The sequence below is a fragment of the Glycine soja genome, chromosome 13, assembly GCF_004193775.1.
Source record: "Glycine soja cultivar W05 chromosome 13, ASM419377v2, whole genome shotgun sequence".
NCBI classification, from domain to species: Eukaryota; Viridiplantae; Streptophyta; class Magnoliopsida; order Fabales; family Fabaceae; genus Glycine; species Glycine soja.
Window position 1 is genome coordinate 20,757,923 of NC_041014.1, and position 17,126 is coordinate 20,775,048.

The 17,126-nt window shown below is 34.3% G+C and overlaps 1 protein-coding gene and 1 pseudogene across 3 annotated transcripts; one reads left to right on the forward strand and one right to left on the reverse strand.

Moving 5' to 3' along the window:
• Window positions 1-416: 416 nt before the first annotated feature.
• Window positions 417-4,587, reverse strand: LOC114381457 (annotated as a pseudogene).
• A 1,524-nt stretch (window positions 4,588-6,111) lies between these two features.
• On the forward strand, window positions 6,112-10,475 carry LOC114382502. Of its 3 annotated transcripts, none has more exons than XR_003660256.1 (7): window positions 6,112-6,241; window positions 6,323-6,747; window positions 6,985-7,077; window positions 8,196-8,255; window positions 8,395-8,469; window positions 8,838-9,703; window positions 10,037-10,175. XR_003660256.1 is itself a non-coding variant. In XM_028341971.1 (7 exons), the coding sequence occupies exons 1-7, from the start codon at window positions 6,130-6,132 to the stop codon at window positions 10,409-10,411; spliced, it is 1,221 nt and encodes a 406-aa protein (XP_028197772.1). In that variant the 5' UTR covers window positions 6,112-6,129; the 3' UTR covers window positions 10,412-10,475. The 3 variants fall into 3 exon arrangements, 1 of the variants encoding a protein (XP_028197772.1); XR_003660257.1 differs by having other exon boundaries at window positions 8,838-9,012; window positions 10,037-10,165; XM_028341971.1 differs by having other exon boundaries at window positions 8,838-8,918; window positions 10,037-10,475.
• Window positions 10,476-17,126: the final 6,651 nt, after the last annotated feature.

Here is a 17,126-nt window from a genome sequence, read left to right on the forward strand (position 1 = left end):
AAAAAAATTATAAATACTATATATATTTGTTAAGCTCAATTAATCAATGTCTTTAAAACACTAATAATTAGTAAGACCCAAAGAATATATTTTTTAAGTTTTTACTCTTTTTTTCAAAAGTTTGTTTTATTTACTCCGCCATTTTTATTTGCCATTTAATTATATAACACATAAATTAAGAAAAATAATTAAACTTCTCTATATTAATAAATTATTTATAGTTTCCTAATACATCATTTATCTCTCTCATTTACTACTTTGAAATTTTATTAGCTATTATGTTTTCTCTTTTCTTGATAAGAGTATAATTGATAACAAGCAAACTTTTAGTTAGCTTTTATTGATCGAAGGATAGTACATATGATAATGTAGATGAATTCAAAAAAAATTTATACCAAAAAAAAAACTGTCCCGTATAAAAAAAATCTTTAAAAAATTAAGAATAACTGTACCCCAAATATAAAAATTGGAAATAAGAAGTTTGTAATAAACAATGAATACTCATGCTTTTAGTCCTAGCTCATGTGCTTACAAGTTACATCTACTGATGACAGAAAAGGCCACATATGATCAGAGACGTATAGGATTGGTTGCTTCTGCTTTTTCTAAATTGAAACAATTTACTCCTCATCAACTTGGCCGAAGAACGACATGCTGCCAAAAAAGAAGATAGGAGGTTAATATTATTAGGAAATGCATGAAACCAATTGCAGATTAATTAACAAAAAGAACCTCAACCATTGCTGGAAAAAAAAGTCAACCATCCTCAAATTTTATTTTGAACATAAAGTGCTTATTTCATTTCACTCAAAAGAAGAAAATAAATATAACTTGGTATATGATCAAACAGTTGGACACTAGCTTAAGATCAAGACGCTCTTGCCAAAGAATGAGTTTGGAATATAGCTGAGATACAATCTACATCTAGACATAATAAGCTGGAACTCAGAATAAGCAGTGTTGCAACTGAAGAGACTGTCAGCCCTCCTCAAATTATAACAACTGAAACCTACAACTTAAAATCAACTACCACATAAAAATTTAAGTTTGTACCTTAATTTGTGTCCTATTATATGTATAGGTGATATGTATTCGCCCATCACTATCCTGGATTACAGCAGGATATGAGAATTCCATTCCCGATGTATCCTCCAATGTGAGAACCTCGCACCAGGAATCGCCATCATCCTTAGAGAGTGCCACTTTAAGCACACTCCTTGATACAGTATTATAAGCAAGCAATAACTGGCCATCTCTAAGCTTAACCCCATCAATACCTAGTAAACAATGATAGACAGATGTGCCATTAATGCACAAAATAGGTAAGTAGCAAAAGAATGAAAAGGGATACTCAGGGTGTAGTAAAAACTTCAAAATTGAAGTAATCCATGATCAACTTAGTTCTTACAGTTCAGTAAAAAAATGTCATAATTATGCAGCAAAAATTTGAATGCAATATAGTTTGCAAAATTGACCTGAATTTGGGTTGGGGAGCTGAGTAGGTTTTGCATATCCCCAAGTCTTGCCACCATCAGATGATTCTGACATACATACTCTACCAATGCCATCAAAGGATCGTAATAAGACGCACAGCTTCCCATCTGCAGTCTGATAAGGTACCGGTTGAATCACACTCAGAGGTTCATTTTCAATGTAAATTGGGCCATGCTTGCTCCATGACCTACCAAAATCTGTTGTTACCTATTGCACACAAGTAGTAATAAACGCCAGCAAGTTAACATTTCTAAGATCACTGAAACAAACAAGTCAACTAGGATGAGTTCATTTAAAACCTCCACCCTCGCACCCCAGGCAGGAGTTCCAGCTTTCAACTGATGATCCACAAAGCAAAATGCCATTTTCTAGCAAAATGGGCTGAAACATAATAAGCAAATTCAGAAGTAATGAAGAATAAATTAAATAAAGCTATAAAATTCCAAACCTCTTGCCATTGATAAAATACGGTGAAATAGATTCTGTTGTACCTTATTTTTTATAGGTCCTAATATACCAGAAGGAAGCTGTTCTCTTTCTGTCCAAGTTTTGCCTTTATCATATGAGCGTTTAATGAATCCACTCCACCTGAAATAAATACACCCATTCTGCTCATGTAAAGACAAATATTAAACTTAAAATTACCTAAAGTCCTATATGGTGAGAAGGGGAGGGGTGAATAAATAACTTCATCCTAGACAAAGCCCTCATTCAAACATTTCAATCTAATGGCAGCACTGCAGCTTACTAGGGGGTTACAGTGAATTATGCATACATCTTTCCAATATATTATTTGTCATGGAAACATTTCCATATAAATTTCTAATTTTTTTTCTTTACCAGTTAGAAATGATTCTATCCATAACTATGAACTTTCATGCAGAAATTTTTCTGTTTATAGTATTCTATGAATATATTCGATTGGAACTGAATTTACTGTATAGCAACTGACAATGAAAGCAAACAAATCAGAGATGGAAAACTTCTCTGCCCTGCAGCAACAGCCACCCAAAAATGATTCTCTCCTATTTCATTTTCCCTTTCTTCCCTATATCCTACAGCCACTAACTTTATCACCATGCTTCCCACACCTATTGCAACATCTACAAGTTTCGTATGGTCTAAGTGGATCCCATTCTTGCCCTTAACCATATGGGAGTGCCTAATAATATCATTCTAACCACCCAGTTACCAGGATTTTACTAAGGAGAAGAAGTAACACATATGAAAATGCTTATGATGTTCTATACAGCATAGTTTTATCTGGACCAAAAGCCAGAACCACCCATGAATTTTACATAGGGTGAAAAAATGCTCTTGTCATATCATAAGACTTACTAAACTGATTAATAATTTAGACATGCATATGTTTTTATGATATCTCCAATAAAGACATCATAGTTGGAAGAAAAAGGACCGAGGAAAAAGTTGTCTTAATGACATGCAGGATAAACCAAGTTGTCTTAACAACTACCATATATAAAAGCATTGCAGCAATGAATGTCTGTACTGTCCCAAAATAGATGTAAGAGGACTGAGGACAAAAACTTTACTTCTGAACTTCTTGGCCTATTTTGTAGAACAGAAGTAGCTCATCTGATGGAAGTTTGAACAGTGCAGGGTTCCACATAGGAACATTTGGTTCTTCATCAGCAATTACAGGTGTTTGCCATCTTCCATTCTATCCACCAAAATTGTGTTCAGAAAGTTAGTGCAGCATTCAAAATTTTAGAGCTCAGTACTCTCCTCCTAAAGATGAGGAACTATAAAGACAGTTTATGACAAACAGATTAGACATCAAAATTTGTTGCCACTTTCTTGAGACACATTTATAAAACTACTTAATAGCAAACCTGCATTACCACATGCACTTGTACAAATTAATTTCAGCTGCACAGTGCAGTAAAAATGATTTCATTAGTGTACCAGCCAGATAAAACTTAAACTCTCCATGTCATGCTGAATTTGCCAGGCAAAGCAAACAGATAGTACACACAATGTAAAATATAGAAAGAGAGAAAGAAAAGAAACCCTGGCAGAATATACTAAAGCTTAGTTTCCTAAATCAGACACCAAATTAATATAACAGTGTGAGAAAGTCCAGTTTCCTATGAATTGAAAGACTTGGGGGTACAGCATATACGTTTACCTTGTAAGTCTGCACCCATATTTTCACATCAGGTGCCCCCTCGAATGTACCCCCAAAATAAGCAACCAAAAAATGATCCTTATCAACCTACAAAACAACATAGTATTGAGTTCATTTGACAAAAATTGAAAAAATAAAGCGAAGAAAATCCATAATATCTTTTATATGGGCAACGATTTTTTGTACAGCATCACCTCGACAATGGTAGAAGCATGACAACTCTTGAAGGGAGCTGATCCTGCTTGATAAGTGAACTCCTCCACTAGTGGTCCTTCTATTGAACAATTGCTCGCCATGCTTAATGGTTGAACTTGCGAGGTTGCTATGTTTTTCACTTTTACACTGCTCGAAATAATCATCTACAAAATTTATCTTCTAGTTTTGGTTCATGCTTGTTTAAGTAGTGGAAAATCGAATTGTGAAAAATGACATAGGAAGTGAAAATAGAGTGGTACAAAAATGTGTTGATCTGCTCTCATTGTTGCTTAAAAAGTGTCCAAAACCACTTTCAACTTACTTTCCTACTAATCAAAATTGTGAAGTGTAAAATGAGTTACACTCCACTTTCAAGTATTCCTAGCCACTCAGTTAAACAGTTTTTCAGGTTTAATTAATAAGAAGAAGAATGGAGGGGATTTGATTTTCCAAAAACTAAAACGAGGTTTTACATTCTCAGAATGCATCGACTTCAAAAAATTATATATTATATAAATATAATAAACGGAAGCGGGGAAAAGAACAGAAAGAGTGAAGTGGCGGAAAAGATAAGGAAGCAATGCAATGCGAAAATAATGGAGACGAAAGCAATAAAGAGTGTGAATTGAATGTATCTGACACTGACACGGTGAATTCGCGATAGTGCTTTCCCCATTCAGATAGATCCGATGATGTAGCTTGATAGTTCAACACACAAAAATCGCATTCGCCACTCACAAACACTCAAGTTTTTTAATCCGGTGGGAAAAATAATAATTTTTTTAAGGGAATTATAAATTATGACTCACTTTATATCAAACACAAATTAAGATACTACACTAAAGGCATGCTTTAATTCATTTATCGCTTTTTATTTTAAAAAATGTTCTTTAAAATAATTTTATAAATTAATTGTTAAAAACTAAGAAAAAACAACTGAAAGATATTTTCTAACATTCTTTTTCTGTTTTTATTTTATTCAATTTCTCTCTCAATTTCATAATATATCATAAAGTATTTCATAAGTGTTTAAGCAACCTTATTTAGTTATATTTTGAAAACCAAAATGGTTTTTTAAATTAATAAAATTAAGAGTTTAATATTTATACATAGATTGTGTAAAATAATTTTACACTATCATTTAATCACAAGTTATTGATTGAATTACTTTAAGATAATTATTTTAAAAATCAATAAACTTGTCATACATGATAAGTTATGATTAGATGATTTTGTAAAACTTCATATGCTAGTACATCATAATCTTTTTTTCTAAAAAATTAAAAAACCTAAGATCAAAGTTTTTTTTAGAAATATTCATGGATACGGGTCATACATTAACTTAAATTGATCAAAATCAACCCAAATAGTTTGGGTTTGGTATCGAGTTTTGGGTTAAATAACGAATTTTAATATCTCAATCCATTGACCCATTAATTTGAATTATTATATATATATATATATATATATATATATATATATTAAAATTTACAAAAATCAGTTACTATTATTATCAGACTCAATAACTAAGAGTAAAATCATTTCTTTTTTTTTAGTTCTCACCATTTCACTTAGTCAATCTCATAAAACTAGGATTTCAACGATCAGTTAGTTGTAAAAAAATCTATTTTGCTCTTCAATTTATTTCAAATTATTTTAAATATAATTAAAGTTTTAGCTGCTTTACTCATTTCATTATTTGAGAACATTGAAATTTCCAAACTATGAAGTAATAGTTATAATTTGGGGGTTTTTAGACTTCTTGAATGTGGTGTTTAACCATATTTAAATTTTAAACTATGTTTAACCTAGCATGTCAATCTATATGATGATAACAACAATGCAATTTCTCTGATGACCTTTTATTTCATCATTTGATTATATACAAGCAACTCAACCCCAATCCAATTTGTTTACAAACATCTTATTTTGAGTTAGGTTTTTATTTTTTTTTCTTAAAAAACAACTCAATCTAAATTAAATCCAAACCAAATAAATTCATTTAAATTTGATTAGACTAAATCATAGATTTGATGAAATGCAATCCAGATCGGCCCCATACACACTCCTATTTTTTTTTTTATTGCGTGTGGGATGTAAACGCCTAAAATATACTTTTAGTTACTATGTTACTGTTTTTAATTAAGTTAAAAAAACACTAGTTAAAACTTTTGCAATATTAAATAAATTTGCAAAAAAGAAACTTATTACATGCCTAACTGGTCAATGACTCAACCTTTGACTTGAGTAGTCAACAAAGAAAAGAGAAGGGGGAGTATAAATAAACGAAGATGCATGAGAAGAAGTGGGTTATCGGAACTGAAGTGATGCGCGGCAACATTTGGGAAACACAATGGTTGACAGTGAGCATAACCGTAACAGTCACCGCCATTTCCATCTCTGGTAGGCATTCATTCATATATGCTATTTCAATCAATCACTCACCATGCTCATATCTCTCTCTCACTGGAATTAATTTTGCAGCATACGTATTAAAGAGAAAATGGAATCATCTGAACTCGAAAATCGAGGAGCTGGAAGCATCTCTCAAGTCTTGCTCCGACAAATGCGCCTCCGAAAGGCAAGGCCGAATTAGGGCTCAACTGGCCTTGAGAAAACAAGTAACACAGTCGCAACCTAAATCTCAAAACCTAAACCTCACTTCTTATCCCATGATACCAATTGGTGTCGTCCACTCATGCTTCTCCACCAGGAACGGGACCCCGAGGCAACCGTTACTCGTCCCACTTGCTAGGGCCTGTTTGGTTTTCAACACAACGCGCGTTCCGCCGGCGTCTCTGGAGGGTTTAGCGGAGTATTCTCATTGCTGGATTCTCTATGTGTTTCATTTAAATACGGATCTCGAGAAGCTCTGGAAGCATCCGTCTAAATCAGGGTTCAAGGCCAAGGTCCGTGCCTCTGCTTTCAATTAATCATTTAGGTTATAAACACTCACTTCAAATAAGCTTAAATCAATTTTTTATATACTTTAGTTTTTGGAGGATTTAGATGAGGGAGTTTTTATAAAAGTTAAGTGCTTGGGAGGGAATTTATCCAAACATGATTTTAATTTAGTACTGTCATAGTTATGGGGCGTTAGTTTTTATTTTATGGAAGTCTTTTCATATGGATCAGTGGATGAATAGGTGAGGGTTCCGAGACTGAAGGGTGGAAGAAAGGGATTGTTTGCCACACGATCGCCACATCGTCCATGCCCCATTGGACTCACAGTTGCAAAGGTAAGGACACATATTGGCACTATGGTGTGGAATGATGCTTCTCACAAATGACATTTCTCTTGATTGACACTATCACTCTGATATGCATATTGTTGAATTTCGGAAACCAGCAAACCAGAGTTTCTCAGAAAATAGCATCGTGTCCTTTATTAATTATTGTACAATGCACATTACTAAAATGTTGTAAGCCTATGACAAATTTATTTCCAAGAGAAAGTTTGGGATTTCAGATCCTTGTTGGTAAGATAATTGCTTTTCTGTCGTTGTGAAAGAAGTGATTCCGTGTTTTTGAATTAATAATTTCTGTGTTAACATTTAGTGTATGGTTATTGCATTAGTTCAACTCAACCCCTCCCCCCAAGTATGGATTCAGTGTGGTGTGTTGTCAAGAAACTATTTTTTGAAAATGCACGTCATAAGTATTTTTGTTTTGAAAGGCCAAAGATAATTAATATTAATAGCAGCAAATTTCTGTCACAAGATGTGAAGAGATCAGCCAAATAAGGTAACATACATCAAGGACAATGTCTCTTGATAAAGAAAAAGCAGCAAGAAAAAACTCGTGGTGAGGCATCACAGCACGTGATGATAAGTATATCCAAAAGAAAACTACGATGTTTTGAGGCAGTTCGATGCCTAACAACAATGATTTGGGTAAACAAGTTACTCTCACATGTCATTTTGCTTAAGATTGGATGATAAAGAGTATGAATCAGTTACAGAAAAAAGGAAGAGCAGATCATGGATAGGTAGAGTGACAACTTACAAAGTTCAAACCTACACTGTGGCATATTGAAATTTTGGCCACACTGCTGGTAGGAAATTGATTTGACCCTTGTTATTATGAATTATGAAAATCTTGGGGTTTTTTTAGTGGTTACTTGTTTTGCATCCAAAGTAAAAGGTATACATATGTTTTTGTGGTAATACTTTAAAAGAAACAGTATTTTGTACCACAGTCCACATCTATGCAAAGGCTCTTTTTTTGTGTGTGTGTGTTGTCTCTGTTTCCTTTTCCATCCAATCCCTAGAATTTCAACCTTTTGTCTTCAAACAAACAAAAACAAAATGATGGACCTAGTTTTGTGACTTTCATTTGATCTAACTGTGTACTGTAGGTAGAGGCTGTACTGGGAAATATGATTTTGCTCTCTGGCGTGGATCTGGTTGATGGAACTGTAAGCCTCCATTGTCAATCCATACTTTTTATACTAACCTTCCTGGGATTATGTGCCACTTGTGTTATTGTTATCTAATTATGAATTTTATGCTTTTCTGTGAATGCATAATCATGTTGCTTCTGAATCTCATCAACAGCCCGTGCTCGATATCAAGCCTTACCTACCATATTGTGACAGCATCCAAGAAGCTGCAGTGCCAAATTGGTTGATGGTAATGCTCCCTTGTCTGTTAGCTATATCTGTTGCTGCTTATATTGGTTTAGTTTTTTTAATTAATCTTCAACAGATTCTATCAATTTGATTCTTCAATGACTACAAGTAAACCTCAAGCAATTGTTAGCTTGATGTCAAATTTATCTTCCCATTTTGGAAAAATAATATATAATCAATTATCTATACCTTTTACTAGTCACGGAAACTCTTGTATTCTAATTCTTTGAAAGCTTTATGTTATCATCCACATTTAGAGTCACCAATGAAATTGAAATGTATTTTAGTAATATTATACTTTCTTACATCCCTTTGTAAAAGTTTAATAATTTATTATCTCATTGTAAGAAAAAAAATTGTAATTTTCAGGAGGATAACTTGCTTTCTGTAGCTTCTATTAGCTTTTCGGATCACTTTACTTCAGCACTCGAAGATTGCTGGATAATGGCGGTGAGTTGTTAAGTACTTATCGTGTCATGTCCACCCTTCCCCCAATCCAATGAAACACAACCTTAACTGTTCTATTTGGAGAACTCAGTTAATGGTAAGGATTACATTGAAATGAAATGGTAAACTAAGTGGCTCAAATGAAAGAAAAAGAAATAGAAAATGAGGGACTGATATGACCTAGCTTGAAATTATAAGGACTAAACTTAATTAAGCCTTGATTAATTATTTGTTTGAAATTATTGTTAAACAGAATGGATGCACCCCATCAGTCCTCACTGTATAATTTAACTTTTCTTCCAGGGTACATATTTTAAATTAAGGGGTATGACTCTGATCGTCATACTTCTCTTATGTCTTGCCTTTTGATTATTTTCACTTTTTTTAACCTTAAACTTAGTTATTCAGTGCTGCTGGTTTTACTTGCTTATATTTCAGTTTTATATTTGAAAATATTGTTTTAGCTTCTTAACTAGCCTTACATGTTTTTTTTTTAATCCTTAAAAGTACCATGCCAATTTGACTATCTTTTATTTTTATTTTTATTGCAAAATGTGGGTGAGCCATGGTGCAACAGTCAGGTTGCTACCTTGTGACCTAGAACTCATGGGTTCAAATCCTAGAAACAAGCTCTCCACTTGTGTCATCCCCTAACCCCGCTTCGTGGGACTTGGGAGCCTTGTGCATTAGGACTTGTAAGTCCCTGGTTCCTAGTTACTATTTAGAAGAGTTGGTCAAACGGAGGAAACCCCCTTAATTAAAGGGAGAGGAAGCCCTCAACATCTCAGGTGAAATTGTTAAAAAAATGATTCAGATCTATTTGGCCTCTAGGAAAATTTGTTTCTTAACAAAACACAATAATGTGATTTGATCTATGTAGTTGAAACCACCCAGTGGGAAAAGGCATTGGTTATTGTTTTGTATTGCTATTGCATAATTTGTATGTTATTGATCACATGATTTTTTTTTTCTTTTCTCAAAAAGGCATTGATTATTGTTTTGTATTGCTATTTCATAATGTGTATGTTATTGATCACATGATTTTTTTTTTCTTTACTCACAATTTTCAATCTTCTTGTTTTTGCTCTAATATGGGTGATGAGTCTCCCTCACTGCTTCAGGAAAAGAAGTCTCTTTATGCATCAACAAGTGAGTTCCAAAGCTTGATAAAGCAGGTTCTTTCATGGGATATTCGGTCATTGAGCCAGCGAAATCGGCCACATGATACTCTACTTAAGAAAGAAAACGATGAACTATTAGGTAATACTTCTGATGTTGATGAGCACCAAGAAGAAACAACTTTAGTCCGTGAAAGAGAGCAGAATGCTTTAAATTCTAACGAAATAATTTATCACCTGATTTTGGAGGGACTTGATGTCTCTTACAGAATTGATCATGATGGTTATGTCATTGTAGAAAAGATATCAACTTCTGATGTCCAGGACAATAAGCCTAATTTCTGTAATTACTTGACATGGAAAGACAAGATGCAGTGATTTCTATTATTGTACCCAATTTGCTTTTTAAGCGATACTAATTTTAATTTCTTGTTTTACAAAATTGTTTTTGCTCTTTTATAACTAATTCTATTGAAGAAGAAATGTAAGCTTTAGAGGTGTTTCGTTTCTCTTGTGTATTCATTTTTAATTCATGTTTTCCTTAAAATTACAAAAAGACCTTGTTTTTGTTAATTTTTATTTTCAAAATTGTAAGGAAATACGCAACATCCCTTGCTACTTGCTAGTTTAGGCTTTGACAGTGTGCTGTTATTATTTTATCATTGGCATTTGAATTCAAATATTTAGAATAAGCGAATATGGGATGCTGATTTAGGTGTTATTTTCAAATTCAAATTAAAATTTTTATTTCGATAATTTATACAATGAATGTCGGCCTTTAATATTGGATTAGAAGGTAAAACTTCAATTTTGAAGAACACAATATCTATAAAAGAAAATGCATATAAATTTTAAACATCACCAAAGGCAAGCTAGAAAATACAAAAGATAGCACAACTCGTTACTTTTTTATCAAGCGTGGGATCTACGAAAAATAAGAGCATCAGGTGCTTACTTGAGAAATAATTCTATTTTTTTTTTTGGTGAATTCTTGAGCAATTAATTCTAATCCCTGACAAATGCACTTATGAGTTGCTTTTGTAAAAACAATTAGTATTGGAGTTGTCCTAAGCTTTTTGAATTGATGGGACTACAATCAAGAATCTTGTAAAGTGTATTTGATGGATATTAAGATATTGTTTTAGATTTTACAGTGGTTTTATTTCATTTTTAGAAAAAAAAAACATTTTAATCCTAATTTTTAATGGAAAATTTTGAAAACATTATGAAGAAATACTGAAATGTTTTGGACCAAAAACACATTTAATAAGAGAAGAACAAAAGAACAATTGCTCGGTAAAAAAAAAAGGACGTGTTATTTCTACCTCCCTAATTTAATTGTATATCTCTCTTTATAAAAAAAAATCCTACTGTTCTTCTACCTAAAATACATACCCCTTCTCTACACCTGGTTAGTTAAATATTTTTAGGTTTTCGGTTTTCCACTGGGTGTGAAAAAAAAAACCCTTAAATCCACGTTAGAAAGCTGAATGTGCCACGTTGGAGAGCCTCTTTTTGTTAGAATAAGCCAATATTTTTATTGTACAACTCATTTATTGATTATTATTGTAGTTAGATTAGTTGTCAATTAATTACGCCGTTAGCTTAGTTAGTTACAACTAAATCTGCATTAATAGACTAATTCTGTTTCACAGCTTTATTAGCTTCTTAAACAATGTAACAGTTTCTGTATAAATAGGAAATTATTCCTCAATCAATAAAGTGAGTTCATTTTCACAAATCTAACATGGTATCAGTTGTTAATTGCTCTCTCTGATGAACTCTCTCTTTCTTGTGATTCACGCTTTTCGTGTTCGGCATGTCTTTCTTTTCATCTTGCGCCATTGATTCTCTGAGTTTTTCTTGCAATTCTTCATTCGCGATCTCTACGACTCTTTGATTGCAATCTTTCAATGGCTTCTTCTGCTTCCGCATCTTCTACTCCTTCAACCGCGGTGACTTCCACCGTTTCATATGTTCAAGATTTCTTCAATCCCTATTTCATACACTCTAATGAAAATCCTTCGAACAAGATTGTTACAACAGTGCTTGATGGATCGAATTACCACGACTGGGCGCAAGCGATGACCATGGTGTTCAAAATGAAGAACAAATTAAGGTTTATTGACGGTACAATACATAAACCTAGTGATTCCGATCCTAATTTCGCTCAATGGAAACGATGCAACAACCTGATTCGATCTTGGATCAATCATTCTGTGACACTAGAAATTGCAACCAGCGTCATTTGGCTCACTCAAGCCTCTGATGTGTGGAATGCACTGCGCAATCGGTTTTCTCAAGGCGACTACATTCGAATTCTTCAATTACATTCTAATCTTTATTCTTTGAAGCAAGGTGATCTCTCGATCACAAATTACTTCACTAAGGTCAAGATTCTCTAGGACAAACTTTGCAATTTCAGGCCGATACTTTCATGTGATTCTTCACCCACTGGTTCATGCAAATCAATTGTGGCTATGCAGAAATATCGAGACATTGATAGTGTCTTGTGTTTCCTTCAAGGCCTCAATGATCCTTACAACCAGGCTAGGTCTCAAATCCTTATGCTTGATCCCCTGCCTTCTCTTGATAAGGTTTTCTCCATCATCATACAACAAGAAAGGCATATGAATTTGGCAGTTCTTCCCACTCCTACTGTTGTGTTAGTTGTGCAGTCTACACCTTCATTTACTACTGCCTCTCTAGGTTGTGGCAGAGGATACTCTAAACAAGGCCAATCTCGTCATTGCACACATTGTGGCATAAACAATCATACAGTTGATACTTGCTTTGCAAAGCATGGTTATCCTCCTGGTTGGAAGTCCAAGAAGGCATCTGTTAATCAAATTTCTGCTTTTGCTTCCTCTTCTGAAGAATTGAATTCATCTACTATTTCTGAGGCATTTTCTGGTCTCTCCAAAGATCAACTCACTAATTTGATTGCTCTGCTTCCTAATGCAAAGCCTACTACCATTGTTGTGAGCTCAGCAAATTTGGTCAGCTCTCACAATATATCTGTTCAACCATCTTTAGGTACAACCCCTTGGCTTTTAGATTCTGGTGCTATAGATTACTTTACATGTTCACTACATTGGTTTTCCTCTTTTCAATCCATTAAACCAGTTCCTGTCTCTTTGTCAAATGGAAAAACTGTTGTGGCTTTATATAAGGGCACCATTGTTCTAACCGATTCTTTGATGTTGCACAATGTTCTTTATGTTGAACATTTTTCTGTGAATATCATTTCTGTGACCAAGCTCACCAAAGCCCTTGATTGTAGAGCTGTCTTCACCCATAATCTGTGTTTTTTGCAGATGAATACATGCCTGAAGATGATTGGTACTGATAAGGAATTCAAAGGTCTTTACTATTTGATTCTTCCTGAGCATTTTAATTTTCAGACAGTTTCTCAATTACACAATGTAAACACCACTACTAGTCATATTTCCACTCATGATGTGTGGCATTATAGATTAGGTCACCCTTCTCATTCTTGTTACAAAATTCTGCAGCAATTCCATTGTAATATTCCCACATATATCAACAAACCGTATGATACTTGTCACTTGTCCAAACAAAAGCATTTATCTTTTAATTCCAACACAACATTAATTGAGTCTACATTTGATTTAATACATGTTGACATTTGGGGGCCTTATGCCACTCCTTCCATTCAAGGTCACAAATACTTTCTTACCTTAGTTGATGAGAAATCTAAGTACACTTGGCTTAAACTCATGAAGACTAAAGCTGAAACTAGACAACATCTTATTGATTTTATTGCTTTAGTTGAAACTCAATTTCATAAAGTAATTAAAATCATTAGGAGTGATAATGGTCTTGAGTTTGCCATGCCTTCATTTTTCCAATCTAAAGGCATCATTCATCACACATCATGTGTTGAAACTCCTCAACAAAATGGTGTAGTTGAGAGAAAACATCAACACATTCTTAATATTGCTAGATCTCTCATGTTTCAATCTCACCTACCTATATGTTTTTGGTCCTTTTCCGTAACACATGTTGTCCATATCATTAACACGCTGCCCACACCACTCTTAAACAATCACTCTCCTCATTTTCATGTTTACCATGATCATCTTGATCTGAGTAATCTTAGAGTTTTTGGTACTCTTTGCTTTGCTTCCACTCTTCAAGCCCATAGGACTAAGTTTCAGCCTTGAGCCAAGAAATGCATATACCTTGGTCATTCCTTTGGTACCAAGGGTTTCTTACTTTTTGATTTGCATACTAGAGAAATATTTGTGTCTAGACATGTTATTTTCTATGAGACTATTTTTCCTTATCATGACAATACATCTTCTTTCTCAGTTGATTCTATTTTCCCACTCAATTTACCTGTTATTGACATCAATTTTGATGTTGTCAATTCTGCTCCAGTTTCTTGCATTCTCTTAACCGAGTCTAACTCTTCTGGTACAGAGGCACCCATTGTTGTATCATCCTCCATTGATGATCACTTTGTATCAGCCCTTCTTCTCCTGTTTCGGCCTCATTGCCTGCTAATTCTGCAGCTTCAACTGTAGTCCTTGCAGATTCTATTTTTCCTGCAGCTAATGCAGCCCCTGTCCCAACCAGATTTTCTACTAGAATCAAAACTACTCCTAAATACCTGAATGAATACAAATGTAATGTACTTAATTCCTTGGGCAGTGAACATCATCATTCAGGTACACCTTATCCCCTAACAGATTTTACCTCTTTTACTCATTTATCTTCTCCTCACATTGCATATTTACTTTCTTTGTCCATTGTCCTTGAGCCTCAGACATATACTCAAGCTGTGAAACATGCTTGTTGGATAGATGCTATGGACAAAGAAATTGTAGCCTTGGAGAGTAACAGAACCTGGACTCTTACTGCCTTGCCTTTTGGTAAAAAGCCTATTGGTTCTAAATGGGTTTATAAGATCAAGAGGAAAACAGATGGAAGTATAGAGAGGTATAAGGCTTGTTTGGTTGCCAAGGGATATACACAACTTGAGGGTGTTGATTACAGTGAGACTTTTTCTTCGGTTGTTAAACTTACCATGGTTTGACTAGTTCTTGCCTTAGCAGCAGCTAAAAATTGGTTTTTACATCAACTCGATGTAAATAATGCATTTTTACATGGTGATATAATTAAAGATGTCTACATGATGGTGCCACTTGGTTTTCAAACGCCTAAAGAAGGTTTAGTGTGCAAGCTTCAAAAATCTCTTTACGGTTTGAAGCAAGCAATAAGGCAGTGGAATGCCAAACTTACTATTGCACTGCTGTTTTTGGGGTACCACCAGTCTTCCTCTGATCATTCTATGTTTCTTAAGACTCAAGACAAATTGATTACTATTCTTTTGGTCTATGTGGATGACATAGTCTTGACTGGGAATAATTTGGATGAAATTGTGGTCGTTAAAGCCTTTTTGGATAAGCAATTCAAAATTAAGGACCTCGGATCTCTTAAATTCTTTATAGGCTTAGAGGTTGCTCGGTCAAAATCAGGCATAATGTTGTCTCAAAGAAAATATGCACTTGAATTGTTGGATGATGCTGGTCTTTTGGGCTGCAAACCAGCCTCGGTTCCCATGATGTCTAATTTTAAGCTTGAGATTTCTGCTGATACTCTGCTGCCCAATCCAACAAGCTATAGGAGACTCATTGGGAGGCTTATCTACCTTACAAATACTCGGCTAGATCTGTGTTTTTTTGTGCATAAACTCAGCCAATACCTTGCTTCTCCTCATCAAAGTCATTATGATGCAGCACTTCATATACTTAGGTATGTCAAGGGCTGTCCAGGGAAAGGTCTTTTCTTCTCTTCCACTAATGATCTTAAGCTCACGGCCTTCAGTGATTAGTGATTTGGACTGGGCAGCTTGTCTGGATACCAGAAAATCTATAACTGGTTATTGTGTATTTCTTGGTCCTTCTTTGATTTCATGGAAGTCCAAGAAGCAACCTATAGTTTCAAGAAATTCAAGTGAAGTTGAGGATAGAGCACTCACAAATACTGCATGTGAAGTTCAGTGGCTGCAGTACCTTCTTACAGATTTACATCAAATTGCATCTCTCCCAATTCACTTATATTGTGACAATCAATCCGCCATCAAAATTGCCCAAAATCAAATTTCCATGAAAGGACCAAACATATAGAGATTGATTGTCACTTAATCAGAGAGAAAGTACAAAATGGAATCATTCATCTCATGCCTATTGCCTCCAAGGATCAATGGGCTGATATTCACACCAAGGCTCTTTCATTTCCTAGCTTTTCTACTCTTCTTTTCAAGCTGAATATGGTTGATATCCATGATCTAGCTTAAGGGGGGTTGTTAGAATAAACCAATATTTTCATTGTATAGCTCATTTATTGGTTATGATTGTAGTTAGATTAGCTGTCAATTAATTATGCAATTAACTTAATCAGTTACAATTAATTCTACATCTGTTAATAGACTAATTCTGTTTTACAGCTTTATTAACTTCTTAGCCAATGTAACAGTTCCTATATAAATAGGGAATTATTCCCCAATCAATAAAGTGGGTTCATTTTCACAAATCTAACATTTGGCAATCTACACACCTAGTTAATACTATGTGACTTTTTTTTATTTAGCGTAAATACTACGTTACTAGAAGCAATCCACGGCTGAATCTCAGGCAAGGCTTTGGGAAGTAAAATTATTTTAGGTGAAATCCATGTTATGAGGAACCTTTTTTTTTCCCATAACCAACCTTTTTGTGGGAGGAAGATTAAGACAAATAGAATCAACCCCAATGAATAAAAGATTAACTCCCCTTTTTTGTAAAGGTGAAGGTCAATCAACCATTTCTAGAAGCTAGTCCCTTAATTTGATTTGCATAAGCTTCACGTGTTCATTGTTGTTGTAATCCACCATCTCCCCACTACTCATGTTAAACTTATATCAACTGATCAATGACCTCCACTTTGTGTTGCCATAGAATCCCCACAACCTACGACCTCGCATCTGTAACCAACTCACTGGACAAGCTTTTTGTTCCATGTGGTAGCTGTTGGTTTTATCCTAGTTACTGTATGTAACTTTGTCCCTGGTACCCACATATATAAA

Coding starts and splice junctions, on each gene's coding strand:
- LOC114382502 (XM_028341971.1), top strand. CDS start 6,130: ATGCATGAGAAGAAGTGGGTTATCGGAACTGAAGTGATGCGCGGCAAC. Junction 6,242..6,322: donor CACCGCCATTTCCATCTCTG/GTAGGCATTCAT, acceptor TTAATTTTGCAG/CATACGTATTAAAGAGAAAA. Junction 8,470..8,837: donor CAGTGCCAAATTGGTTGATG/GTAATGCTCCCT, acceptor TGTAATTTTCAG/GAGGATAACTTGCTTTCTGT.